This window comes from Triplophysa rosa, linkage group LG6, assembly GCF_024868665.1.
Source record: "Triplophysa rosa linkage group LG6, Trosa_1v2, whole genome shotgun sequence".
Classification (NCBI taxonomy): domain Eukaryota; kingdom Metazoa; phylum Chordata; class Actinopteri; order Cypriniformes; family Nemacheilidae; genus Triplophysa; species Triplophysa rosa.
In genome coordinates, this window is record NC_079895.1 from 976,839 (window position 1) to 1,004,333 (window position 27,495).

A 27,495-nucleotide genomic window follows, 5' to 3' on the forward strand; every position below is an offset into this window, starting at 1 on the left:
GACATAAGAGATATTTTTATTTCAAAAAGAAATGTGCAGCATTTGAGAAATAATAAAAGGGCAGTTGTTGGTTTCAAATTTGTCTCAACTCTTTTGTAAAAAATAAACCGTGAATGAATCGTATCGCGAGATCAGTATCAGGAATCGCATGGCATCGTGAGCTGAGTGAATCGTTACAGTCCCTATTCACAAGCATTCTTCCAAATATCTTTCTCTGTGTTCAACCAAACAAAGAAATGTGTGCAGGTTTGGAACAACTCGAGAGATTTTTGGGTGAAGTATCCCTTAAACGTGGTTGTAAATCCCATTCGCGTGTGTGTGTCTACAGTAAAACAAAGACTAAAGCTAACATCTGGATTACTGATACTGTAATTTCACACACACAAGAGGGTTTCTGAAAATAAAATGGATTTTATATTCAATTTTGCTACTGCTGAATTCTTGAATGAGCTTTTATTTTTAGACTTTTAGTTTTTATGTAAATTTTAGTTCAAGTTTTAGCAATTCTGCTGTATGCTTTTGCCATTTTATAATTTATTTGTTGAGTTTTTGTTGCTATATAAGATTAATACATTTTTGTTTTTTGTTGATTATTATTATTTTAGTGCTTTAAACTTATATCCGTTTATTTTTGAGGCAACATTTACATTCTTCATTTAGTTTAAGTTTTTCCAGTAATTTTAAGGTCAATATTTGTTTTGATTTTAGTGAACAGAAACGTTTCAAAATGTACATTTGCGTAAACTAGAATAACCTTGATTCTCACATCATGTTTGTTGTTAGTAACCATTCAGTTGACGTCGCTTGAGCTTGATCAGATCGTTGACTGTGTTCTGTATATCAGCACTTCCAGATCCTCCAGTGGAGAGATCTCTCCGTATGAAAACAACTCTCCCACTCGCTCAGAGTGCATGTGTCCATCCATCCAAAGCCATCAAAACATCCCAGTCAGCCTAGACAGTCTCACCGGGGACATCACGGAGAATTCACTGGACCGGAACGGTGGGTTTATCTCCGCGTGAGAAGTCACGTGACTATAAACACACAGGCAGATTCACTTGCAAATACTTTTTCTGCTACTTTTCGCAATGCATTCTGGGATGCCTTGAGCTTTGAGCACTTGTAATGATGCTGGCCATGTAGTCGGCTCTGTAATTTGTGTTGTAATGTGTATGTTTTGTGTTCAGGGGAAACGGTTCATGAGAAGGCCAGCGTCTGGAGAAGCCGACACGCTGCTCTTCTGTCAGGAGTTCATGACAAACTATTCACAGGTACACGACTACTTTATGTGTCAGTCAGCGCGTTTATCAGACAGACTGATCTGAGATCAGACGTGTTTTTGTCTCTCAGGCTCTGATGGAAACCTGTATAAACGTGTCTCCTCCGAGTCGGACTGTGTGAACTACAGCAACACAAAGCAGTCGTGTGCAGACAGCAGACCACTGCACTTCCCCTGCCGCAGTCACGGTCCAATCACATCCGGCTGCCGGACGACACTGCACCAATCAGAGGAGGCCGTATCACCTCCTGTCAGCCCCTCATTTTCAGACAAAGAAGAGAAACCTCCTGTTGCCTCTGTGACGTTTGCCGGGTCTGTAGAACCTCACCGTGTCACTTCCTGTCACGACAGACAGGAGGCGGAGTCAGACGTCACCGTGACAACGAAGAGTTTAACAGGAGATGAACGAGCAGCCTGGCCAACAGACAGATGGTTAATATGGCAGCTGCTATCATCAGACAGCGTGGACACATTACCAGAGACCATCGTGTAAATAAAACAGCATGAAGAATTCTGATTTTTTAGATTTGTGTGAAAATGAATTGGCCACGCCCCACAGGATGTTGAAGTAGAATGACAGGAAGTGGAATTTGCTGACAGTGTTTTCATCACTCCAGCCCTAATCCTATTACAACTCAAATGATTCAATCTTTAATTTGACAGAATTTACTACAGAAATCAATTTCTTGGTGTTTTTGACCAAGTCTTTTTGTTTTACAGTACAAATACCAAAACGTTCTTAAATCAAGATGCATTAACCTGAGGAGTAAAATGACTAAAAGATATGAAGTCTTATTTAAAAAGAATACAAATAAAAGAGAGAAAAACAGGTTCTTTTTTACCCAGTTGGCAGATATGCTTTTCTTGTTTTCTTGTTTTGATTTTTTTCCCAGAGAACGTAACTAAATATTTTGTCATTGTGCTTCTCTGGTACTGTAAATGTATGTTGCTTTAAGAATGTTTAGATATTTCTTTCTGGACAGCAAAACTGAAATATTAAGATTATTTTTTTGCTGTGTTTGCCTATTTTTTCCATGCATAGTGTTTTTTATATGATATTTTTGCATCTTTTAACAAAGAGTGTTTTTTTACAGCAGGTGCTGTTTCGTCCAGTTCACTTGTTTTCTTACAATCCTTCTTCATTCAGGTCCGTTTGATTTATTCTTTAAATTGATCATCAACCAAATAACCTGCTAAAGAAGACAGTCATTTTTTATATACCATATCCTCGGAAAAACACTTTATACTTATCTATATTTTAGGCTACCTGCTTTTTTTTTAAGTGCCATAAATTTAATCTCTAAATGTATGGAGGGATCTATTTTAGATTTATATACAGTGTCAAACGTCCATGCCCATTGGTCTATAAAATGAATGCATTACATATAGTATATATATAATACTACATAAAAATTTCTATAGGTGGCATTTATAAGATAAAAATGTATTATTGTGTTTTACCACAAAAGTAGTTATTTGAATTTCTTCATTTTATTTCTTTAATTCCGTTTTATATTACCCTGCACAAAAATCATATGACATAGAAACGAAGTTCTGTTTTCTAAAGTTGCTTCAAGTTATTACCAGCGAGTGGTATATGAAGTAGAACAAAAGATTATAAAAACTTGATTTGTCGATTCCTAAGAGACAAATGCATTGCATCATCACATTTATTTATTTATTCTTGTTATTTATTAAATTAGCCACTTTAGTATTTTACCACTGTTTGTAATGTTTATTTTGTAATGTGGGTTTGTCCAGAATCAGCCTACATATTCAGAATTTAAGCTAATGCTTTAATAATGCATAGGAAACGGTTATTATTCTTCATTTTTCAATCATTAATCATGTTTCTATAGTGCACGTTCAGAGACTTCATACAGTACAGCTCAACAGATCATCATCACCCGTCCGTCCAAAACACGTACAAATTATAGCTGAGTTAACTATACCAGCTTGTGTGTTTTTAAACCACACAAAGAGCAAACGATGTATTATTCTTTCCTTTTTTATTTTAGACTTTTAAATTGTGTACAGCACAGAGCAATGTCATGCATAACAAAGATGGTCACATTTAAAAGATCTTTTATCACTCTATATAGTATTTTTATTTTGTTCTGTACATACTGTATTAGTGAAAAAGTTTGTAGTCTTGCGGTACTTTGTAACTCGTGCAGCAAAAAAACATTGAAAAGATTGAGAACTTTCAGACACTTTATAAACACATGGAAGCTTTTCTTTTGATGTTGTTCTATATTATTTTGACTGTGTCATAACCTTTATTTTTTGTTTGGTGCATATTATAAACTTCTTTGATTGTGTATTATCACAGAAATATCTCTGAGGTAAAACAGAATAAAAGGGAGCAGAGAAAGTGTCAGAATGTCGTTTGTTGCATGACATCAAAGACTTGTCTTCAGCATTGGCCAGTTGTTTTGGCTTCTGGGAGGTCACATCCTCTCAAGACAGGAAGTTTAGAGAGGATGAACAATTGCGCTTGTTCACACACAGTGTGAGGTGGTAAATGTGAAGCTCTTTGGTCGTGTTTCAACTTTTGTCCGTCACATTTTATACAGTTCACAGCCAGGGCAGTGTCATATCGTCAAATAATATTTTGTCATTTAAGATCATAGCTTTGTTTTACATTTTTCCAAATTTGAAAAACGTTTTTTCTGACTTCGGAATCACCGTTGAATCAATATTTTTTGGTGTTTGTCTGTCCCTTTAAGTAAATGACCTCATTTCAAAGCTCCTAATGTTTTTCCGCCTCTTCTGGATTTGGTGCCGGTCAGATGATGTAGGTTTTATTAAGCTACAGTTAATTCAAATCTATTTCTATCCATTGCTTTAATGTCATTTTAACACATGCTCTCTATTATTTTAAGTGTGTAATATTTGTTTTAATTACTGGATTATTGTGATTATTGGATTATTGTTGGATTATTAACCACAACGCGGACTATATCAGTTATAATAGTACACAAATAGCAAATAGAACCTAAATATAAGTATATCTAAATCTGTAAAAACAGAATTTCTCTCCACAGTAAGTAAAACAGGTCCACTAGTTTAACAATATTGTGAGATTTGTGAGAACTGTATTAAACTAATCTTGAGTTACTTCGTTTTCTTCACCACTAGGGGGCGCGAGAGTGACGCTCAAACCAGAATAATGTCAAACCGCAAATCTTCACAGATGTTAAACAATTAATCCAGCAATTCAACACAACAGACAGACTGATTTATTTAACGGAAAACTGTGGTTTGTTTGGAAATAGTATCTACATTCAGATTTGATTAATTATATGGTAAAATAATTATGGGGTATAATTTAAACAAGTATGGGGAAAATATCGTGGTCCATAAGGTACTGTATCAACTACAGTATATGTGGGATTCCCAAGGTTACAGAAAACCTGGAAATACCAAAGAATTTCAGTGTTAAATTACATTACTCAAAAAGTGTGAATAATGATGTAATTAGTCATATTTATAATGCAATTAAGGAACAGTTCACCAAACACATTTTTAATACTTTATAATAGTCGTTCATGTCGTTTTTGAGAATTGTATTTCTGACTGAGCTGTTTTTTTTCAGAGAAACCACTCTGTAAAGACTGACATCTGGTTGTTGTCACAACTTGCTGCGATCTTGCTGAAACAAGCGAGTTTCCCCGCCTGCACTTAACATCATGAGCCCAATCTGCGCCACAGCTGCGGACGATGCGTTTCACATTTAACTAACAATGTCGGCCAACACTTTTAACGCACAATTAAAACAAGAGATGGAGAAAGTTGTTTTTTTTGTAGGTTTTAAGTTCATATTGTGCAGAACAGGAATGTCTTAGTGCTAACAACTTGCTTAATGTAACAGACCAATGCAACAACAAACGAAGAGTTTGGTTCCAAAACTTAAAAATGTTCAAGTCATGTTTTATTGTGCATTCCAATTCATATCAATCGAACTACAGTTGTTTTGTTTTGATTTAAGCCACAATAACTCAAAGAATACAGCTTACTAACACAAAAAAACATGATTTTTGAACATTTTTTAAAACGGAGTTATCTCATTTTGGAACCAAATTCTTCAAATATTTACAACCTTTATACAATTCTGTCGCGCAAAATATGCAAATTTACTACAATATACTAAAATAAACGCGATACTCTCAGGCACGTGTCATGTTAATCACCGGTGCGATTCCAATGACGTGACATTGCGCGCGCCATATGTTTGGCTCGTGCGGATTCTGAGGAGAATGATGAGAGCCACGTTGATGGCATCCTAAAAGTGTCACATTACTTTTTGTTTCATGGCACACGTCATGCGTTGGGAGCAGATTGACGGCGGTGTTTGCCGGTGTGAGGGACGCGGACGGTGACGCGGTGATTTCAGATTGAGTTGGTTTTTTGAATCACCCCCCCTGTTGTATTTAAAAAATATTTAAGACAATACATAACAACTTATCCTATTAGATCTATTTGATAAATATAATTTATTATGATATTTTCTCCTTTGTGTGATCTATATTTAATAATATGGCGTTTATTTAAAGTGTTTATTTTTACTTAGTTACTTACTTTATTATTTATTTTATTTTTGTCTGTTTATTTCTTTAATTTTATATATATTTTGTGTTGTTTTTTCTTATTCTTCTGTGCCTATGCCCCTTTAAGTAATTGTTCAATGTAGCCTACATTGTATGCCATTTTGTTGTGTAAATCTGTAATATTTTGTCATATTTCAATAAAATAAAATAATCACATTGCGTTGAGTTGAATTGATTGACACACTTCATTGACATTGCATATGATTTTTAAAAATATATATTTTCATATAAATATGCATCAGAGCGTACGTCATGTTAGTGTACCACTCGTAAAAACAAACTTCCCAGATGGACTTTTTAAAAGCTGAAATCACAGGTGTTCTGCAGGTGTGACAGGATCATGTAAAGCCAAAACAGGTATTCATGAATAGTGGCCAACAGTGAGTGATGGTTATACTATCAAAGACACATTGACTGATTGCATTAATTGTATAATCACATCGTATAATAGAGGTTTGCACACATATATTTATTTACTGCCTGTATGAGAAAGTGCTCATCATATGACCTGTCTTGTGTATGTGAAGATCTCTCTGTGTTCTGCATGTGCTTCATCACAGGAGAAGGTTGGAAGCAGCATCACACCAGCACGAGAACACGGTGTCTTACTGCGGTGCATCAGAATCACACTGCCAGATGTTTTCTCTGAAACACAATAATTAGTGTCTTGAAAGGCTGCAAACTTGTTTTTTACGTCCATGTGGTTTTTGTGTTTGTTTCTTTTTCTATTTCAAGTGAAGCATGGTAGACTGTTGAATTTTTTCGAGTTCTGTCACTGTACACAACAGAAAGTCTATGCATGCATGATTTGGTAGGTTTGGTATTTATTATTTTTGTTTTATTTTAAAAAGTGTTGCTTAAACAAAGCATCAATCTAAAAAATGAAAGGCAAGACTTTGATCAACCGAGTTGGGCTTTATTTCACTGCTATTATTTGTGCACTTTAAAAGTTTTTATTTAGCCTATACATCATTTCAATACATGTGCAGTTTGTTGGGCCTATACAGTTTATTTTCATGTAATTTAATGTATAATTTGGCACTATTTAGAACCACCGCTGTGCCATACGCAATGTAAAGTATAGACACGTTATACTGGGTGGTTCTATACTCACTATAATGTTCAAACATGTCTGAATCACAGCTATTACAACTTGTCTATGTGTCACTCAAAAGAGGTACAAAACAAATCCACATCATAGCAACCCAGTGAACCAAACAAAACTATTCTGAAAAGTCCATGACAATATATTGAAAGGTTTAGAAATCCTATAGCTTTTGCTTTTTTAAAGGAAATTATTCTTATTCTATATTGCACAAATTGTGAGTTTACACAAAACAGGTTTCTCTCATTTTGGTCATCTGCAGGGGTCTGGAAATGACTTCACATACAGTAAAAATAACTGATAATTATACGGGCGAGTGCTGTAGGTGCCGTGATAAAGGCAGTAAAGTTGTTTTATTATCGGTTGAGAGAGCAGGGAAATTCCTTCGACCGCCTCAATGACTGACTGCTGTTTATACTCCACATACTTCAACCGAACCACTCGACTTCATACAGAATGTGTTTTTAAAGCATCTTTTGAACGCTCTCCTAAACTTATGAATAGTGAGTGTGTAGCAGATGTCTTTAGTGATTCTGTCTGTTCATTGTCATCTCAAAATGTGCAGATCTAGAAATCTATACCAATGAGAAGCATATTGAAAGCACAAAAAACAACAACATATGTATATTCAACTGTACATATGTATATCAGCATTTCTGTGTAACAACAAGGTCATCTAAAATCAGCATTTTTTTGATTATGTAGTTGTTGTTCTCATTTTGTGTTCCACAGAACAGAATCACAGCGTGTGTTTGGACAAACCAGTCTCACGGCAGTTCGTGGCATAGACACGAAATATGGAATAGATTAATTTATTATACCAACGTCAATCCATTTTTTTCGTATCAGTGAGGACGACCTTTTTTAATGTCACTCAGCACGACTTTCAAAACACAGACTGCGTGTATTTTCATTTATATATTTATAACCCTAACCCTAAGTCGTACATATTTTAGGAGTTGGCTAACACCTCACTCACCCCAAACCCTTAAAATCACAGCCGCAAAGCCTAATTTCGCTAAAAACGCGAGTTTCACGAGGTGGCAAAACAACGATAAATGGCTCCACTAACCCCGCCCCCAAACCTGACGTCACAGGGACAAAGTCAAATCGTTACAAAACATGCCAATGAGATCGTAGGAATAATAGGAATTCACACGAATGAGCCACGTTGTGAAATAGCTACGAATACCCATCAGATTGCGTTGATATATATTTTATACACATGAAAGAGAGCGCGTTTTAAAATACGTTAGATTGAACTCGTGCTGGGTGACACGAAAAAAGGGGGAAATTTTAGTCAGTAAACATGAATTAATAGATTACAGTTCGTGACAATGTCACGAATTCCCGTGATGTGTTGGTTTGGAACAACATGAAGGTGAGTGAATTATTGATAGATCTGAGCTGTATATACCATCAGTTAGGCTAATTAAGAATAATATGGACATTTTACAGCCCTTTAAAACCGAACACCAAGAAAGACAAAACTGAAAAATAACACCTACAGTGCTGTTTGATGTAAAGTGTTAAACACTAGACTTTTATAGTGTGACACATGAAGAGTTAAATGATGTGCTGTTTTTCCTGTGCTAACCTGTCGTGCAGATGTGGTCCAGAGTGTGTTGCTGAGGTATGTATGATGAACACACCCAGATAATAAGAGAGAGAGAGAGAGAGAGAGAGACGGTGCATATTTACCTCTCTCACACACATCTGCGTTCATTGAGAAAATCACTCTAATCATCAGCATGGACGCACAGGTAAGACCTTGTTTCAATGTTTTCTAGATGTTAATTCTGCTGTAGAAAGTGTCATGTTGTGAGTATGTTTCAGAGAGGTTCTGTGGAGGATGAGGATGTGGTGATTGTGTTTCGGGTGGGGTGGGTCTCACTCATTATTCAGAGAGCAATAGGAATGAGTTTGCGGTCAGTGGTCACAGGCCCTCGCAGCTGTTAATTCATATGACATTCTCAACTAATTATAAAACCATCAGAGGGCAAAACCCGTTCCTCATTTGTCCTTACAGACTTTGCGACTCTTTTGCTTGTAACTGCATTAGAGAAAAACCGTCTCTACACGTAGACACTTACTGTACACATCAATGAGCTTTTTAAATAATTGAATAAAATATGGCATTCACACAACTGAATCTGTACAAATGTTTGTATTAAATCCAGTGAGCTGTCTATGTAGGCAACATCTGACACTAACAGCAGAATTTGGCCTATGCTTTCCCATAATGCATTGCAACAACTTTGGTATAGAAACATCCATCCAAAACTTTGGACAAAGCGAAAGAGTTTATTTTGAAAATGTTTGTGGTGATTATTAATATAATTGATTTCATTATATCATATCATTTTTCTCAGTATTTGTTTTGCTCTCTGTTTAAAAGCAGCACTTGGGTTTGTCCATATTTTACACAGCAATGGGTTAAACACACCAGCATTTTATAAAATGTAGGTTGCATTTAAAGCCATCATTAGAACGCTATCAACCTTTCCCATAATGCATTGCAACAAGTTTGAAAGAGACCTTGAAAACAGCAGTTTATTGTAATGTAATGTTATGTTGATTAATGTAATTCATTTAAAAGTAAAGTTGGGAAAGTATTGATATAAAAAAGCTTTGTAATACATTATACATCATTTGTTTGTGCTGTACTGTATATGATGCACATTATAAGATTTAAAGGGATAGTTCAGACAAAATGAGAATTCTTTCACCGTTTATTCATCCTCATGTCATGTCAAACCCGTATGAGCTTCTTTCTTCTGCCGAACACAAAAGAAGATATTTTGAAGAATGTCGATAATCAAACAACACTGAACCCCATTGACTTCCGTTGTATGAACACAAAACGACTGAGACATTTCTCAACATATCTTCTTTTCGGTTTTACTGAGGAAAGACACACATAAAGATTTACAAACACTTGAGAGGGAATAAATTGGAAAAAATGCTGCCATGGAGAGCGTTCCACATCAGTCCGTTTTTTGAGGTTTTGCTTGAGATTTACAAAATAGCTGTGTAGTGTATGTATGTAGTCAGTAAAGCAGCTCGATGAGTTTTGGAATCTATGCTGGAACTCTGCTTGATAGACCCAGTCCGGTGGTCGGTGCCCGGTTAACTTCTCTGGCCTCTTCACAGATGAATCACTGAAGCTCTTTGTTCTTTTAGCGAGACTTGGGGGGGTTATTGCCAGCAGCATCAATCTATTAGTGGGAGTTGACTGCGTGAAATAAAGCATAGAGGAGATGCCCCCCGCTGCATGTTTCATGCTTGCCTGAGCATATGGCCTACTAGGAGGGGCACGGCTGGCGGGGGGCATCCAGAACAACACAACACTCAACTACACGCAAGCTAGGTGATTGTTTTCTTCTTCATATGCTGAACATCATCTCTGGTTGGCTTCTTAGAGCAGTTGGTTTGTGGACAGGCAGCATACAGTAGAGTACAGTAATGTAAGTAACACTAATGTGTGTCTGTGTGTGTGTGTCGTTGTGCGGCCTGCGGTTTCATCGATGACCTACTTTTTGTATTTGTTATGGTCAGTAGAATGACTATGTGCTTGAGAGCAGGCTGTTCATGACATGAGATCATTTCATTTCTCAATAAGGGTCTGATGGGGGAAATGTGATGATTTTATCTGTTCTTTTTAGTCTATTCGTTTTTTTTCTTATCAAGGTACTTTCCAAATGGGATTTAAAAAAAGAAACGTCCAAGTCCTGGATAAGTCAGTATGTTTGTAGTGAATCTGTATTTTTTAATATACACTCTTTAAAAGTGCTTCATGATGCCATAGAACCATTTGTGGCTGGAAGATTACCTAAAGAAGCTTTAAAGGTGCAGTTTGTAACAATTTTGCAGTAAAATATCCAAAAACCACTAGGCCAGTGTTATATATTTTGTTCAGCTGAGTACTTACAATATCTCAAATGTTTCCAACTACTTGTAAATCGTGAGATAATCTCCATTCTAAACAGTGACACGGGGCTGTGCAGTCGCCTGTCAATGGCGTCATATCCGCGTCACCCTTTGTTACGCCTTTACTGACGTAGAAACCGCATGACAACAGTGTCGTGGACAAATGCAAAGGTAGCGTCTAGCAAGTGACTAGCTTGTTTCGAGCAGTCACTTATTTATGGACCACAATTATACACAACATTTATAAAACTTTATTACTTTACCTCATCCGCTAACATGATTTCTCGTTTCCGTCTGATTGATGGCCATCAGCGGTGGAGTTCAAGACAACAGATCCCATCATTCCACGCTCCTTCACAGCGTCATCAAGCTACGGCATTGTTGTTGTTTTGATCGTGCGCCCTCTAGCGGCGGTTTTTACAAACTGTAGCTTTAACATCTGAAAAGCATTTCAGGTTCTGTACAGTGGAAAAAAGTTCATTAGACTAGAAAAAGTAAGAGAGAAATGATTCTTTTAATTTTGACTGAATGGGCCAATGGTTCTTCTATGGCATCCATGTGATTGTGAAGAACCATTTTATTTAAATTTTTTCAATATATACACCTAAAATAGGTTTTCTTAAAGGGATAGTTCACCCAAAAATGAAAATTCTGTCATTATTTTATGAGTAAATAATGACCGAATTTGTATTTTTGGGCGAACTATCCCTTTAAAGGACTGTGTGGTTCCATAAAGAACCTTTAACGTTTGCAGAACCTTACTGTTGCACAAAAGGTTCTTTACAGTGGAATATGGTTCAGCCGATAATAAAAAGGTGCGGTAATGAAGAAATGATTCTTTTAAGAGCCTTTGACTGTATGGTTCTTTGGAAAACCAAAATTGGCATCATTGTGAAGAACTCTTTAAAGAACCTTTATCTTTAAGTCTATAGTTGTATTTTTGTGAGCGTAATCTCTATGAAATGACCTCATGTGTAGGCATCCATAAACATTGTTAAATGACAGAATTCTTTCTTTAAACACATTTCTTTGTTTGTAAACCTCTGGACAGAATGACTCGCTTGGATTGGCAGTGAAACACAATAGAAGAGTTGCTGTCAATAGAACATGATGTCATTGAGAGTTCACTGAATCTGAGTGATGTCGTATGATCTTTAGTCATGTGGTCATTGAGACATTGTTATGAAGGGAGTTTCATTTGCAGGTGATGGTGGATTTTTCATTAACTTTTATAAAAAGGACAGGAAATTAAAGCAAGCAGAGGATATTGCTTACATTGTCTTAATAGCTTGTCATGTTTTTCAGACTAAAAGTTTGTCTAGAAGAGATTTAAATAGGGGCTCAATGTTCATTTAAAGTCAAACGTTATATAATCCTAAAGAGTGTTTTAAAGTATGTCGTATGTGCATGTTTTGGCTGACTGCTTGTGCTTTACTACTTTAGATGGTTGCTAAGGTGTTCTGAGTGGTTGCTATGGCATTGTTAGGCCATTGGTAAGGGTTCTCTGTTGTTACTTGGAAATGAATGGTTAGTTATAGGAATATTTGACTGGTATAGGAAAGTATTGGTCTTTTCCCAAGCGGTCATTGTATTAACCCGGTACCATTATTAAACACAACTTGATTTGGGTTTTGAGCATTCACCTCCAGCTGGTCAGATCTGCTGGTTTTGGATACTGGTTATTAGATGTTTATCGGGAGGATTGTTTAAACCTGAGACTGTAACCTGAAGTCAGAGGCGCTGGCGGAGCTCCATAATCCATCTCTGTGTCAGTCTGTCAGGAATCTTCTGTCGCTCGTCCAGTTGCCTTGTGTCATTATCACAATTAAAAACCAGTTGCTTTGATTTCGGTCTTTCACGGAAGGTGCAAGAGAGCAGCCAGAGAATTCTTTCGAGTCTCGGGTTTTTCGCATGTGCCAAGATGTGTGAGAGATGCCAACAGAGCACCATGACAACAGAAGACACGCAGCCGTGTTAAAGAGACAGTTCACCCTTAAAAAAAGTGACGTCCCCGTAAGAAAGACAAATCACACATGAGATCTCAGTTATGTATCAGTTATTTCTTCTAGACCTCAATGAGATTAAATTGAAACTTTCGCTTAAGTCTCATCTGTGATAGTCAGAAATGTCTCCGTCATTAGAGCTTCAGAAGAGATGTCAACAATGTGTCAAACTGAGCTCAGATTAGTCATGTCTGCAATCAAAAGTCAATCTTATTGACGATCTCTTTAGCTGTGCAATTGGATCGTTGAATCAGCATATACTGTACACAGCGAGTTCGCCAGTATGAACGCACATTGCGTTCAGAACGACTCGCACACGAATGACTCATTTGAACCGATTCATTTAAACTATTGAACCTTTCAGTCACTAGCGAATAACCCTGCGTTCCAACTGGGATACATCGCCCTCCAAAGGGCCCTTCGGAGTGACAACAATCATGGCCGCCATACTGAAGGGTCGTTCCAATCCGAAGTGCTCATAACTGGCCACTTCAAAGGGCCCTTCGGGATGAAGGATTTCCAAGGGTACAACTGATGGTCACTTCGGGCTCCCGTGATTCTTTGCGCAGATTCTTTGCGTGGTGACGCCGCCTCCTTATGGGCGCGGGATGATGACGCAGAAGGGCACTTCAAGAAACAGTTGTTTGGTCCCCTACACCCTTTAACCCTTCAAAGCTCTCACTCTGGAGGGTAAACCATTCGAAGGGCTTAGGGCATAGGGATGAGCCCTTCGCAATGGAACGCAGGGTATAAGAGATCATTGAATCATTTAAAGTGAACCACAGAGAATGCAAGATGTGGATGAGCTTTGATCATTCAGTAAGACTGGTTAATTCAGTTGGCTATTGTGGGCTGAAAAGTTAGTTGAAAATGAAAAATAACTTTATTTGATTAAAAAAAATCATTTTCATATTAGAATTTTTAATATGTCAAAGTCACTTTGGTTAAGCCACTTAAAGGTACGGTAGGCCTTCGTGTGCGTGTAGAAGATCAGGATGACACCACCTCCGCCTCATTTTGAGCCAGGAAAAACCCTGCATGGTCTGAGGTTTCAAGCCGAGATCTTGTGAAAAAGCATTCTGGGTAAATGAAGACACATTTCTCATTGCTATTGAAATTGTAGTCTTCCCTTGTGGCGTCCTGTGAGGTATCTTTTCATGCCTGTTTAGAAGTGAACGGCATCTCGCATGATTTCCATGCAAATGAGCGCTGGGAACGAGAGCGAGCGTTATTTAGCTGCGACCCCTGTGATGTCAAGTCCTCCTGACGTTGTTTTTATACTTCTGTCCTAATTAGTAAACGTCTCTGACCGCAGTCACCCCCGGCCTGGACGTCTTTCTTCAAGTGTCAGCCTCACTGAACGAGAGGAATATTTACCTCCAGTGTATCCAGGGACCAAACTAATGAAAGAAAACAAAGATCTTGAGAAGGGGCTGAATGTTGAAATCGTTTGGATTGGATCTCACTTTCGTTCATTTGCCAATAGCACCGAGAGGAAAATATCACGTTGAGCGAAGGTGCATGAGGGACTGACGCGGTTTACTGAACATTAATTCTGGATGTTACACTGGTAAGAAGTTTAAAACTCGGATTATTGCGTTTGTTGTCTTGTTTCATCTGTATACTGTTGTATACTTTAGATTTTACTATAGTAAAGTGTAGTAAAATTCCTAGGACAGGTTTAGTGCTTTTGAGTCTCACCATAGTAAATCTTGTAGTATACTGTGGTATTTGCTGCACAATACTGTGGTTTAACAAAGTGTAGCAATTGTTATAATATACTACAGTATACTACTGTACAATTAACTGCGGCTTACTATAGTAAATGATAAAGTGTACTGCATTAAAGTCCCAGTGAAATAAAAAATGACAATTCTTATTTTTTCATGAAATATTGTTTATAGTAAATAGCGTATCAATGTGCGTCATTTTATTTTTAAAATTCATTTACTCTCATTATCTTTCGTTAAAATCTGAAAATGCACTTCCACCCTGAAATGACTGTCGATCTCAAATGACGTAAGTTAGACGGCTTGGGTGGAGCATCTGTTAACTCCTCCCCTTCAACTGTCAGTCTGCTGCTAGTTTCATTTCAAAATGCAACAGCTGTCTTTAAACATCAAATCAATTCGCAGTGAAAAAACACAAGCCACGCCCACTACTTTTCTCCTTTGAAAATCTGTCACAATGTGTCAGAATACGGAAGTAAAAACGATTGCAACTTTCGGTTCACAGGGACTTTAAACCCAATTCACATTTCACGTCTTTTTCACTTTGCGCGCGCAAGTTCAATATTTTAAATGTTGACACGCGGCAGGTGCGCGCAAATAGGGAGCGACACAGTCGCGATGTGCATGCGGTGCGACGCTCCGTTTTTTCTAGGCGTCGGCGAAATGAAATAGTTCAACTTTTCAGAATGCCGCATGCGCACCGCATGAGAAAGCAGCGCGGCTCACGTTTTCCGCAGTTTTAATTAACAATATAATATTTAAGTGTACATTTTTGGGGTAAATTGGAGACAGTTCTGAAACCAACACATCTATAAATAGTGTTTTTAAGGAATAAGTCTATTTCTACATTAAAAATGTGCTCATTTGCAGGCTAACCCGTCGCTAGGGTGTTGTTAGAGGTTATCAGCGAGTTGCTATGTGGTGCTGATAGTTGTAACATGTTGCTGTGTGGTTGCTAAGGGTGTTGCTAAGGTGATTGTTTACAGACCAGAAGAGCCCAGACAGTCCGAAGTGTTTGATATTCTGGTGTATAAAATAAAATGTAATAATTATGATTAGAAATGAGTTTACGTCACAGTGCTATTGCAAAGAGATGTTTTCTGGAACAAAAACAACAAAATAAACTAAAAGTTTGGAATCAGTGTCCCTGAAAACCGTCACAGTGATATCTTAACAGGTCTTCGTTCTCATCTGTTTTATCATCACAAGTTCCAGTCCTTCATGCCGGCTCTGAGTCTGTGGTTTATGCTGGAGGTTCTGGGTCAGAATAATGCCAGAGCGAGAGCTGGAAAAAATGCAGAATCCGGGCAGAGATCCCGATTCTGAGCTCGCGCTCATGTGTGGAAGAAAGATTATCAGACTCCATCTGAGACGCTTGTGGGTATCGATGGAATTCCTGCTAAAGATCTGCTGAAGTGATTCATGTGATAAATGTTAATAATTGACGCGGAGACGTATGAGAATGAAGAGACGCTGAGATGACCCTCACATTCCTGCATTCTTCAGTGTTTAACCACAGACTTTAAACCAGACACAAACCCAAGTGTCTTTGTAAAGAGAGCAGAACAAAACGTTTGTTTAGAGTTCACCCCGGAGAACAGAATCCACAGATATCAGATGGCATATCAAATCGTAAAATGCAGCGTTCTAAATCTTTAATTGAGTGTTTTTTCAACCATGAGCACTTTTGGCCTCGTGAACGTTTAGAAAATAAACTTCTACTTACTAATAGGTTTCCAGTAGTAGCTCAGTGGTTATAGCGTGGCGCTAGCAACGGCAAGGTCATGGGTTCGATCCCAGGGATTGCACTTACTCAGATACAAATGTATAGTATAATGCAATGTAAGTCGCTTTGGATAAAAGCGTCTGCCAAATGCGTAAAAATGTAACAGTGTGTAATGGGGGTTCACACCAAACGCGAATTCAGCGATTTGCGCAAGTAAATTACATACAAAGTCAATGCATAGACACGAACTCACGGCAGGCGATGCGAATGGCGCGAATCGCGAACGTGCATCAATCTCGTCTTTTGCGCAAGTTGAAAATATTTGTCATCTTACTTCACTCACGCGAAAATAACGAACTTTTCCCGCGAGTAATAAAGAGCAAGGAACACGGTTGTTCGCGTTTGGTGTGAACACAGCATAACAGTATTCCTTTGTGTCGTTTTTTCTGGAACCGTAATCGTCACTTTCACCACGTCTCAAGTTATTTTATTTGTCTGTTGCTTGTTAAATAAGTTCTTTAACTGTAGATAAAACGTCATGAGGGACAAAATTCTTGGTTATGGTAGACATGATCATAATCTGAATTTAAACCGTGAACATAACTTTGACATTCTATTGGCATCTCTTTTAAAACAAATGAAGTCAAGAAGTCGTATGTCGAAGTCAAACTGTAATCAAGCGAAATTGAACTTCCATCATTACTCTAGGATTAGCATGGTGAATAGGAGAAAATGTTTAAAAAATTTTATGTACTTGCTCAGTAACAGATTTTATTTATGTTTAGCCTGAAGGTTACGGAGTGCAGCTTTAAACATTAAGAAATTTGACTCAGTAAATATCAATGCTAAACATGTACAGTATGTTTAGTTTAAAGGGGAGGTTTTTTGCCTACTTTACCCAAGTTGATACAGTTCTCTGAGGTCTTTATAAAAGAGATCTTTTATACCAACTTCACAGAGGTGTGTCCACGCCCGTACATTCTCAAGCTACCATAGAAACCGTTGAATGTAAGCGTAAATCCTAAGCGAGAGATGGCTGCTGGCGGAGACGAAGCGTTTCAACCTTATATGTCTGAGCCAGAGTCGGACACAGAAGAAGAGACATCCGAACAAGCTGTACAAGTTCGGATTGGACAAGATGTGTCTACATGGTAAGTTTTTTTACAAACTTAAATCTTCAAAACTGTTTTCAACAGTCACGTAGTCAAAACGGTTCAGCTCGTAACAAACCGTGTTGTACTGCTATGATTACACCATACTAACGTTATGTGTTTCGCTAAAACAAGTGCACGCATATTAGTTTGTCTATGTAACGATGATCATATGCTAGGCTTGTTGTTTTTGCTTTATTGCAAGTTACGTAAACACAATGACGCTGTTACTGTCATGTTGCACAAGTTAATTCCGCTAGTGTTGTTGGTGACCTATAGTACTAGTTAACTCTAACTCTTTCCGGAGGATTCCCATTAAAAATAAAAAGAATCCACTGCTCTCGCGTCTTCTCTGAGGCTGTGGCTCTAAATAATGATCTGTGCTGGTCTGTGCACCCAACAACAGAACACTTAGCACGAACTTTCGCCATTGCGTCATTACAGATACACTCGTGTCGCTTGCAAAACCACAATGGCGCGCCATGGGTGGAACCGAGCAGACTAAGGGGCGGTGATATTACAATAAGATCATTCTCCTACGTCAGAAGAAGTGCGTTATCTGAAGCGCTGATTTTTTCTCATGCTTTCAGAGAAAGGCGTAACAAAGCAAAATGACTGGATTGTACTTTTTCACGTTTTCTGGGTTGGTAGATGCACCGGGGAACTGATTATAGCACTCAAACACAGAAAAAATCGTATTTTCGTGAAATGTCCCCTTTAAGGGATCTGTCGACTCAATTTCCTCTTTTCACCACACACACACACACACATGTCTGGTTTACTATCCCCGTGGGGACAGTCCATAGGCGTAATGTTTTTATACTGTACAAACTGTATATTCTATCCCCTATCCCTAACCCTATCCCTAAACCTAAAGATCATAGAACACTTTTTGCATTTTTAGATTTGTAAAAAATATTGTTCTGTACAATTTATAAGCTTTTATACCCATGAGGACCTCAATTTTGGTCCCCACGGTGACACGAGTCCCCATGTGTTGGTGTGTATTCAGGTTTAGGTCCCCACAGGGATATACAAACATGAACACACACACACATGTTGGGTTTCCATGTTTTATGGGGACATTCCATAGACACAATGGTTTTTATACTGTACAAACTGTGTATCATATTCCCCACCCCTAACCCTAACAATCACACACAACTGTCTGCTCTTTTACATTTTCACAAAAGTTCATTCTGTGTGATTTATAAGCTTGTTTCCTCATGGGGACCAACAAATGTCCCCACAAGGACAAGGGTTTTGGATATTGCCATCTTTGTGGGGACATTTTGTCCCCATACCGTAGGGTTTACCCTTCCCACACACACACACCGCACGCACTCACACACCACACCACACCACACACACACACAGATGTTGTGTCATTATGCTGAGATTAAATATGTGTTGTGTAGTGTCCATCACATGTCCAATCTGTTATTTTCACTCTCATAAGAGAATGAACACTTGACATGACCTGACAGCCATGAGACGAAATTAAAGTGGATTTGTCAACTGGTCTCTGTAATGATGTGTTGTGCAGACATCACAAACACTCCAGCACGTGTGTGAGAACAGACATCAGCACACTTTTATTTACCCTACAGGTTACATTTATGTGTCTATATACTGTATGTACCCTGCTGCGGTCAGTGATGTCAGCTCTTGTATGTGAAAAAAAGATTTCCAGTAAATAAGAACAACAGTACATAAAGCTCGATATGGCTTCGAAACACTTGATGCTTGTTTTTGGATCTTGACAGATGTGGTTGTTGTGAACTGATGTTGTAAAATAATTCCTTTGGGCTTAAAATGTCGATGTGCTGAGTTTCTGCGTGATGCACTCAGACACACCCACTTTGGCCCAGCCCTGCGTTCTCATTGGTTTAGTGACCGGTCTGTAGCCCGCAGCAGTTGGTGGTACAAGTGTTCTATTGACAAGAGTGATCATACGCTGGCCGAGAGAGAGAGAGAGAGAGAGAGAGAGAGAGAGAGTGACAGATTGAGAGAGCGAGGGAGAGAGAGAGAGAGAGAGAGAGAGAGAGAGAGAGAGAGAGAGAGAGAGAGAGAGAAAGAGAGAGAGAGAGAGAGAGAGAGAGAGAGAGAGAGCGAGAGAGACAGAGAGAGAGAGAGAGAGAGAGAGAGAGAGAGAGAGAGAGAGAGAGAGAGAGAGAGAGAGAGAGAGAGAGAGAGAGAGAGAGAGAGAGAGAGAGATTGAGAGAGCGAGGGAGAGAGAGAGAGAGAAGCAGAGAAACAGAGAGAGACAGATTGAGAGAGCGAGGGAGAGAGAGAGAGAAGCAGAGAAACAGAGAGAGACAGATTGAGAGAGCGAGGGAGAGAGAGAGAGAGAGAGAGAAGCAGAGAAACAGAGAGAGAGAGGCAGAAAGTGAAGCTGTACTGAAACACTGAGAGAAACAAAGCAGCTGTACGTCTCTGACACACTGAAAGCGGGCGCTCGAGGAACTTTCTGAATCTGATGCTGTTAAGTTTGCGTCTGAGACTGACACCTTCAACATGATTCAGGTAAGATGAGATATTCTACATTCCTTCACCTGTATACACGTATCACAAAACAACTTATGCTTTAAATGTACATACGGTGGGACACCCCACTAGCTTCTGGAGTGTTTTTTACATGGTTTAAACTGGAGCGAACGCAGATTCAGTTTCTCTGAGATCTGTGAAAGTCATAAAGAGAAAAACAGCCAGAAGATCATTGTGTCATCACTTCCATGAGTCATTCCTCCACGTCTGTTGCCAGTCAGCGGTAAGAAAGAGCTTTAGAGGCCGTGTGGGCGCAGCACCACAGATGTTTGGAAGTCATGGCTGAAGTTGATCTCGGGACACGTGTGGAGTTCTAATAACTACCACTAGATGTCACTGTGAAGCATCGAGCCTGTTCGCTGACACAGATTTTGTGATTCTCTGCTGTTTTACACATGCACTGATTTAAAATACACATGTGAAAATATTGATAAACACCAAAACAATTGAATACTTATGTCACAACAACATTTGTCAAACTGATCTCATACATCCACATTAATAAAAGTCGCTTATATGTTTAAAAATAAAGTTATGAGAAAAGCTTCAGTGCAGTTTGCCTGCAGGTGTTTTGTTATTTAGAGGGGACAGTTCACCCAAAACTGAAAATTGTGTCATCATTTACTCCCCTTCGAGTCGTTCAAAATCTGTCTAAATGTCTTTGTTCTGATGAACACAGGGAAAGATATTTGGAAGAATGCTTATAACCAAACAGATCTTGCCCCCATTGACTCCCATAGTAGGAAAAATGATTGTTTTTGTTCTGTTCAAAAGAAGATATTTTGAAGCATGTAGGACAGCAAACACTTTTGACTACCATTGTAATTTTTCCTTCAATGGGGGCAAAATCTGTCTGGTTATAAGCATTCTTCCAAATATCTTTCCCTGTGTTCATCAGAACAAAGACATTTAGATAGAGTTGGAACAAGTCGAAAGTGAGTAAATGATGACAGAATTTCCATTTTTAGGTGAAGTGCCGAACGCTTCTAAAGTGAAACGGCTTTCATATATCTCATTGAAATTTTAGAAATATCTTTGCGTTGAGGTCAGCATGTGAAGTGCAGCGAGCGTCTGTTTTTATTTATCTCCAGAGAATCCTTCTGTTGCGTTGATCGCCTCTCGCGCTGTGTGAATGTAGGACAGGGTCAGAGATCAGAAAGATCAGATGCAGTTGAATCTAATGTCCTCAGATGATCATCATTAGAGGAATACTCTCAAGGCTGATGAAGAACAACATGATCAGAAGAGTGTTTTGTGCCAGCAGGATTTGATTGACAGCTCATGTTGTGTATCAGGGTCACATCCAGCACAAATAATGAAATAGTGCATGATGCAGCCGATGAGAGATGAGGATGATGCACGCAAAATTCATTCTTATTACTGTAAAACAATCACATTTATTAGCATTCATAAGTGTTTGTTATACTGCATTAAATGTATTTTTGCATTGCATACAGTCATTCATCTTTGAACCTAATGGAAAGAAACAGATTAAAAGTATGAATGCATTACAATGAAATTGTGATCTCTCCGTGTTTTTGTGAGCTGCTGAGGTCTTTTATTTGAGACATTAATGGGCCGATCGCCCATCGCATTTTTCTTGGCTTGTACGAGAAAGCCAAGTGGTTTGCATTTGCTCTAAAATATTTGCGGAGCCCTCTGTACCGCATGCGTCACAGCGCCGTTTCGTGACCCAAAAATGTGTGTCGGGTCTGTTCTGGGTCACGGACAGCATGGAGAAAAGCAAAGTTTAATGCAGATAATAAACAGCAGCCATGAGCTCATGCATCAGGACAGCAGAATGAATACAATTAAAGTTCACTTTTTAAAGAGGAGATAAAACGCTTCTCCAATAAATAGTTTTGCTTATGCAGTTCATATATTAATTCATCTCAAGTGTTCAGGTTCAGATATTTTTCTTTACTTTTGTGCAATGTTATGTCCGTGAAGTGAATTCTGTGTCCTGGAGCGAAACACTGATATATGGGGCTGGACAGCAGGGACGGAGGCGATTCATCCGTGTGTCATCCGCAGACTGTACAGTGAAGCCAAATAAATAAACACGGGATTATCCGGCCAAATCTGCTTCAACCCAACCCTCATTCCTCGCAGGGTTCGGTTTAATATTGATAATAAAGTGGATGCTGTTTGATCATCTCGTGTCCTCCATTAAGTCGAGAGATGAGGTCAGATGTCAACATTTATTCCCATTCAAATGGGCCAATGCTACACTCCCCATCTGCTTTTCCGGGCTGTCCCGTGTGTTTTATTCCCCGGCGAGCAAACCCAGATAAGAGCAGCATTGTGCCACAGAAGTAAGACGAGCGAGAGAGAGAGAGAGAGAGAGAGAGAGAGAGTGTCTGCGGTTCACTCCCCGTCTCTGTTTCCAGTGGCCGTTCTCATAGGTGGAGTTTGCTTTCCTGGAATTATCGTGGGCAGCTTTTCCTGTTGCGCTGCGTTCGACTCTCAGCGTCTGTGTGTGTGTGTGTGATGGGTTTGGATTATTGTTGTGGATGACGGCGCCATCTGGATTTCTTACTCGGACACAAGAGCTTTTTTACGGCGTGAAACGAGCCGCCGGAGATCTGCACAGAAGTTCCTGCTGGAAAATGGCTCTGAAGTGGGAAGCGACGCGAGGTCCATCGGTGGGTGAATCTGAATCTGTGTCCTCAGACATGAACCTGTTTCCGTGCATCAGTTTTAATAGGTCATGTGTGTTTGGGGCTTTGATTCAATTATTTGTGTTGAAAGTTATTTTTTGTGGCGTGTTTGTTCTGTCAAAGTCGATAGTCTGTAGGGATGAAAGATTATCTGGTTTGTTGCTCTCGGAGGTTTTTTATAGTTAAACATTTATCCTGGTTTTTAGGTTACACTGTCACCCGCTCAATGTCCATTTCAACAGACACAACATGATTATATTAAACTTCAAAAAATGGCGTTTAAACAATAATCATCAACGTCTTCAGCGGTGTTTAAGGTATGGTTGTGTTATTTTTCACTAGGATATCAGTTGATACGCATGTTAAGCAGGATAAACTTACAAAAGCTCATATCAAGTTCTGAACACAGTGTTTCCAAACAGCTCCAGTATACTGCACATGTGTTGATGTTTTAAGCCCCAGGGGAAGTGACATCATCACACATCCACGAACATTAGGAGTTATGTGACTGGAGTCATTGCAAAAATAGGTCAGAAAAGTCAAGTTTGCTTTCGTATCATGTGTTTGTTAGCATTTGTTATCCGGGCATATGGTAATCTGGTGGATATGTTAATTGCAGTGACATTTTGTTTTGTTTAAGGCCACTGTGTTTCTGACAGAAGAAAGCTGAACTGTGTTTATAATGTAACATGATTATGATTTATGATATCATAATCAGTAACTCTTTTAGGTTATATTAGGTTGTACTTGTTAACATCAGTAAACACATTAACTAACTTGAACTAACGATATAGTCTACAGGGCTCTAGACTAACTATTTGCACTGGTTGCACTGGTGCGCCTAACTTTTTTTCTTAGGTGCACCAGCACAAAAGTTAGGTGCACCCAAATTTTCGACCGCATCGCATTTAACACCGCAGTTTTACAAGTTCACTTTTTTTTAAAATCGCTGTCCATATAGGCAATATTGACTTGTAAATGATTAACTAAAAATCTGGTCAACATAACGTTCTTTATTTGAAGCACAATTCTACAAGAAAGCAGGGCTCTAGACTAACACTTGAGAGAGTGTTATTCAGTTGGTGGCACCAGCCCTTAATTTGATAGCACCAGAGTCATGGGGTGAGGTAAGAAAAAAGAATCACTAAAACTTCATTAAAATGTGTTTAATACATTAATAAATCAATTAGAAATTAATACAAATCATTGTTTATGATTGAATTATTTTTATTGTATATGTAAACTCTCTTTCAACACTTTACCATATTTAAAGCACATCTTTCTTAAAGCTACTTTCTTCCTTTATTTGTTGTGAACGACTCCTATAAGAGAACACAATTCCTTTAATATCAGTGAGTGTTTTTGGGCCCGTCCGTTGTTGTTTGATGAACATTATAAACAGAGATCTTTATTATGCTGCTGCCCCTTTAAGAGCTCGCGCAATATACTGGAACACGTGTTTTGTTTCCCAACTGTTTGGTCACGAAACAAACTGAATACCTTTACAAGGTTTCTTGTTAATATGGGAATTTTGACGATATTTTGTGTTAATATGTCCGTTTCATGGTAAGAAGGCGTGAAAGAGAACTCTGTTTAGTATTTTGTGCTCTGACTCTCTGGGCGCGCGCATCTCAAACAACCCGCGAGACCTGAAGGCTTTAGTGATTATTCATGAAAGCTGCATTGATACACGTTTGGATTCTATCAATAGCGACTCACAAATAAATAGTATTTAGCGTGATGTATAACGTTTTGTATGCTTTGCAGTATTGTTAGAGATCTTTATACTAAAAAAAGCGCTATATAAATAAAGTTGAGTTATACAATAGTTTAAACACGTGTTTCCTGCATTAGCTTCACACGTATACAATACTCACAACACATCTGGTTATCTTTGCTGTTTTGTACCTTAGCAGGGGAAATTCTTGTATTCTGCATATTTATTTCAGTTGCAAGATTGAGCGCTTCACTCGTCTGCTCTTTCGGTCCTTCGCCTCTTACCCGCCAATTACGTCTTTGGGGGCGGGGCCACAGATAGATGAGCGAATGGTTGAAGGAGGGGAGACGAAAATGAGTGACTGAATGCGCAGCTTGCGCAATATAACATTTCTGCGCATTAAATTTATAATACGCAAAAATTATATATGGATCAGTTAGACAGTCGCACCGGTGCGACCATTAAGAAAAACTTGTCGCACTGGCAGGAAAATTTGTCGCAAAATGAGACCATTTGTGACCCTGGACAACAAAACCAGTCTTATGGGTCAATTTTTTGAAATTGAGATTTTTACATCATCTGAAAGCTGAATAAATAAACTTTCTATAGATATATGAGTTGTTAGAATAGGACAATATCTGGCTGAGTTACAACCGTTTAAAACTCTGGAATCTGAGAGCGCAAAAAAATCAAAATATTGAGAAAATTGCCTTTGAAGTTGTTCATCAGGGGCACTGTGGCAGACCATCCACTCACAAAAATAAAGTTTTTATATATTTAAGGTAGGAAATTTACAAAATATCTTCATGGAACATGATCTTTACTTAATATCCTAATGATTTTTGGCATAAAAGAAAAATCGATAATTTTGACCCATACAATGTATTTTGGTCTTTTACTAAAAATGTTCCCGTGCTACTTAAGACTGGTTTTGTGATCCAGGGTCACATTTAGTCGCAGTCTAGCGTGTCGGAGCATTGGTTATGATTTTCGGACGGATCAGGCCTCAACTTAACATTCTTAACGAAAAAGTTGTCAATCGTTCTTTTCATCTTCTCTCATCATCCGCGGCTACATCCACTCTGTTTATCTGACGGGCCTATAGGCTCCTCCCCTCTCTGTCTGACTGCAGCACAGCATTTTCACACGTACACACACGTACAGGAATATCTGGACCACGGCCAATCAGAGGGGGTCCGCCCTTCACTATCTCTGATTGGTTTAGACCACGGTGTCGGTACACGATCCGGGATGCCTGCACGATCCGTCCGCGCATGCGCATAATGACGTAGTAGATAATTCTGTTTAGCGACGACACTGCACGATCTGTTCCACGCTTGAGCACCTTTGTACCGTGACTTTCACTACTGTCCACCTCTGGTCTCATGTCACTTCTGTGCGCACACTATGCGTTGAAATACTCTGTAACGTTTCCCCAGACTTGTTTGTAGTTCTTTCTTCATGTAAGTGCAGATAGTCTAGGCAGAAATTGTCATGGTTCTGCCCACCTTGTCTTGCTTTTCTTGGCCTAGTGGCAGAACCATGATAGAACCTCTTGTTTTATGTGGAGAGTGACGTTTTGTCCCTGTTGGTCTTCCACTCTCCGGTGTGGAGTCTTTTTTCCCGCCCTTTCGTCTCCTCGTTATTGTTTGTTAATTAGTTCATGTCCTGCACCTGTCCCCTCTTGATTTATCCCCTTTATAATGCCCTTGTGTCTTCTGTCTCGTGCTGGATCATTGTACTGTCGTGTGTGTGTCATATGTGGTGAGTTCCTGTCTTGTCAGTGTAGTTGAGTTATTTTGTATTTAATTCAAGTGTTGTCTTAGTCTGGTTAGGTGTAGTTAGTCCTTGGTGTCATGTTTTATACCCTTGTGTTTTGTTACCCCCACGTGGGTCTTTGTTTTGTATTTATATTTTATTAAATGTCTTGTTAACCCCTTACCCGCTGTCTGCACTTGGGTCCTCTGTCATTGTCTCCGTGTCCTCACCACCCACGTTCATGACAGAAATGCATATTATGTTCCTTATTGTGTTCTGTAAACACCATTGAAGGGATTATTCCTCATTTAGATTATATAGATCGATATATTAGCCTATATATAGACCCATACTAATACAAAACGAGTCGATTTAAAGTTAACTAATATTAGCAGCTTTTAATAAAAACCGTCTTTGACAATACTACTGACCTCAGATCGAAACACAGCAAGTTAAGTAGGCCTAATGCCAAGCAGCAATGAATCGCAAAGGGGAGTATGGAGGAAACTGAAGGTTTGCAGTGACAGACTCTCAAGACTCGTGACCAAAATCGTGTATGTTCATGTAACAACTCCTTAATTATTTTGGATTGGCAACCACGTAAACACATCGTAATGCATAGCGTAAGCTACATTTTAAAACATCAAAATAGACCCGCCATGAACTGTTAAATGAAAAACACAATGTAGCCTACAAAAATATGCCGCCAGTTGTGCCGTCTGGCCGTCAAGTGTTTCATCGCATGCTTGATACCAATAGTGTAGGGAAACCGTGACGTCGTTTACTACGTCATTATGCGCATGCGCAGAACGGATCGTGCAGGCATCCCGGATCGTGTACCGACACACGATATGGGCCTAATGTGTCTGTTGTTGAACCACAGGGAGACTTTCGCAGAGACTTTTTTTTACTCGAACGGCTGGTCGCACGGGTGCGACCTCAGATGTTTTTTAGTCGGACCATTGAGAAATTAGGTCGCATGAGCCCTGGTCTAGCAAATATTACTCTTTCTTTCTTAAAGGGCCAGTTCACCATTCTGTCATTATTCTCTCTCATGTGTTTGTAAATCTGTATGTGACTCTTTCTTCGGTGGAACACAACAGAAGATATTTTAAGGAAATGTCTCCGTGGTTTTGTATTCATACAATGGAAGTCAATGGAGTTCAGTGTTGTTTGATTATTAACATTCTTCAAAATATCGTCTCTTGTGTTCTGTACCAGAAAAAAACTTGGAATGACAAAAGAAAAAATTCTCATTTTTGACCGAACTATCCCTTTA

At 38.8% G+C, this 27,495-nt stretch overlaps 2 protein-coding genes across 7 annotated transcripts in view; both read left to right on the forward strand.

Annotated features, from left to right (window-relative positions):
- Positions 1-5,961, forward strand: part of LOC130555628 (rho GTPase-activating protein 6) — a 29,176-nt gene extending 23,215 nt beyond the window's left edge. The window contains exons 11-13 of one of the 3 annotated variants that reach the window (XM_057336005.1): positions 845-1,002; positions 1,188-1,271; positions 1,351-5,960. In XM_057336005.1, the coding sequence (XP_057191988.1) occupies positions 845-1,002; positions 1,188-1,271; positions 1,351-1,772 (664 nt within the window). In that variant the 3' untranslated portion in view covers positions 1,773-5,960. Of the gene's footprint in view, positions 1-844; positions 1,003-1,187; positions 1,272-1,350 lie in introns of those variants that run through there. The other 2 variants (XM_057336006.1, XM_057336007.1) reach the window with 2 other exon arrangements.
- Positions 5,962-8,271: 2,310 nt separating this feature from the next.
- Positions 8,272-27,495, forward strand: part of mid1 (midline 1) — a 35,906-nt gene continuing 16,682 nt past the window's right edge. Inside the window, exons 1-3 of one of the 4 annotated variants that reach the window (XM_057335535.1) lie at positions 8,272-8,375; positions 8,603-8,757; positions 17,342-17,534. The gene's annotated coding sequence lies outside the window, so the exon portion shown is untranslated. Of the gene's footprint in view, positions 8,376-8,602; positions 8,758-17,341; positions 17,535-18,848; positions 20,061-22,412; positions 22,727-27,495 lie in introns of those variants that run through there. The other 3 variants (XM_057335534.1, XM_057335533.1, XM_057335532.1) reach the window with 3 other exon arrangements.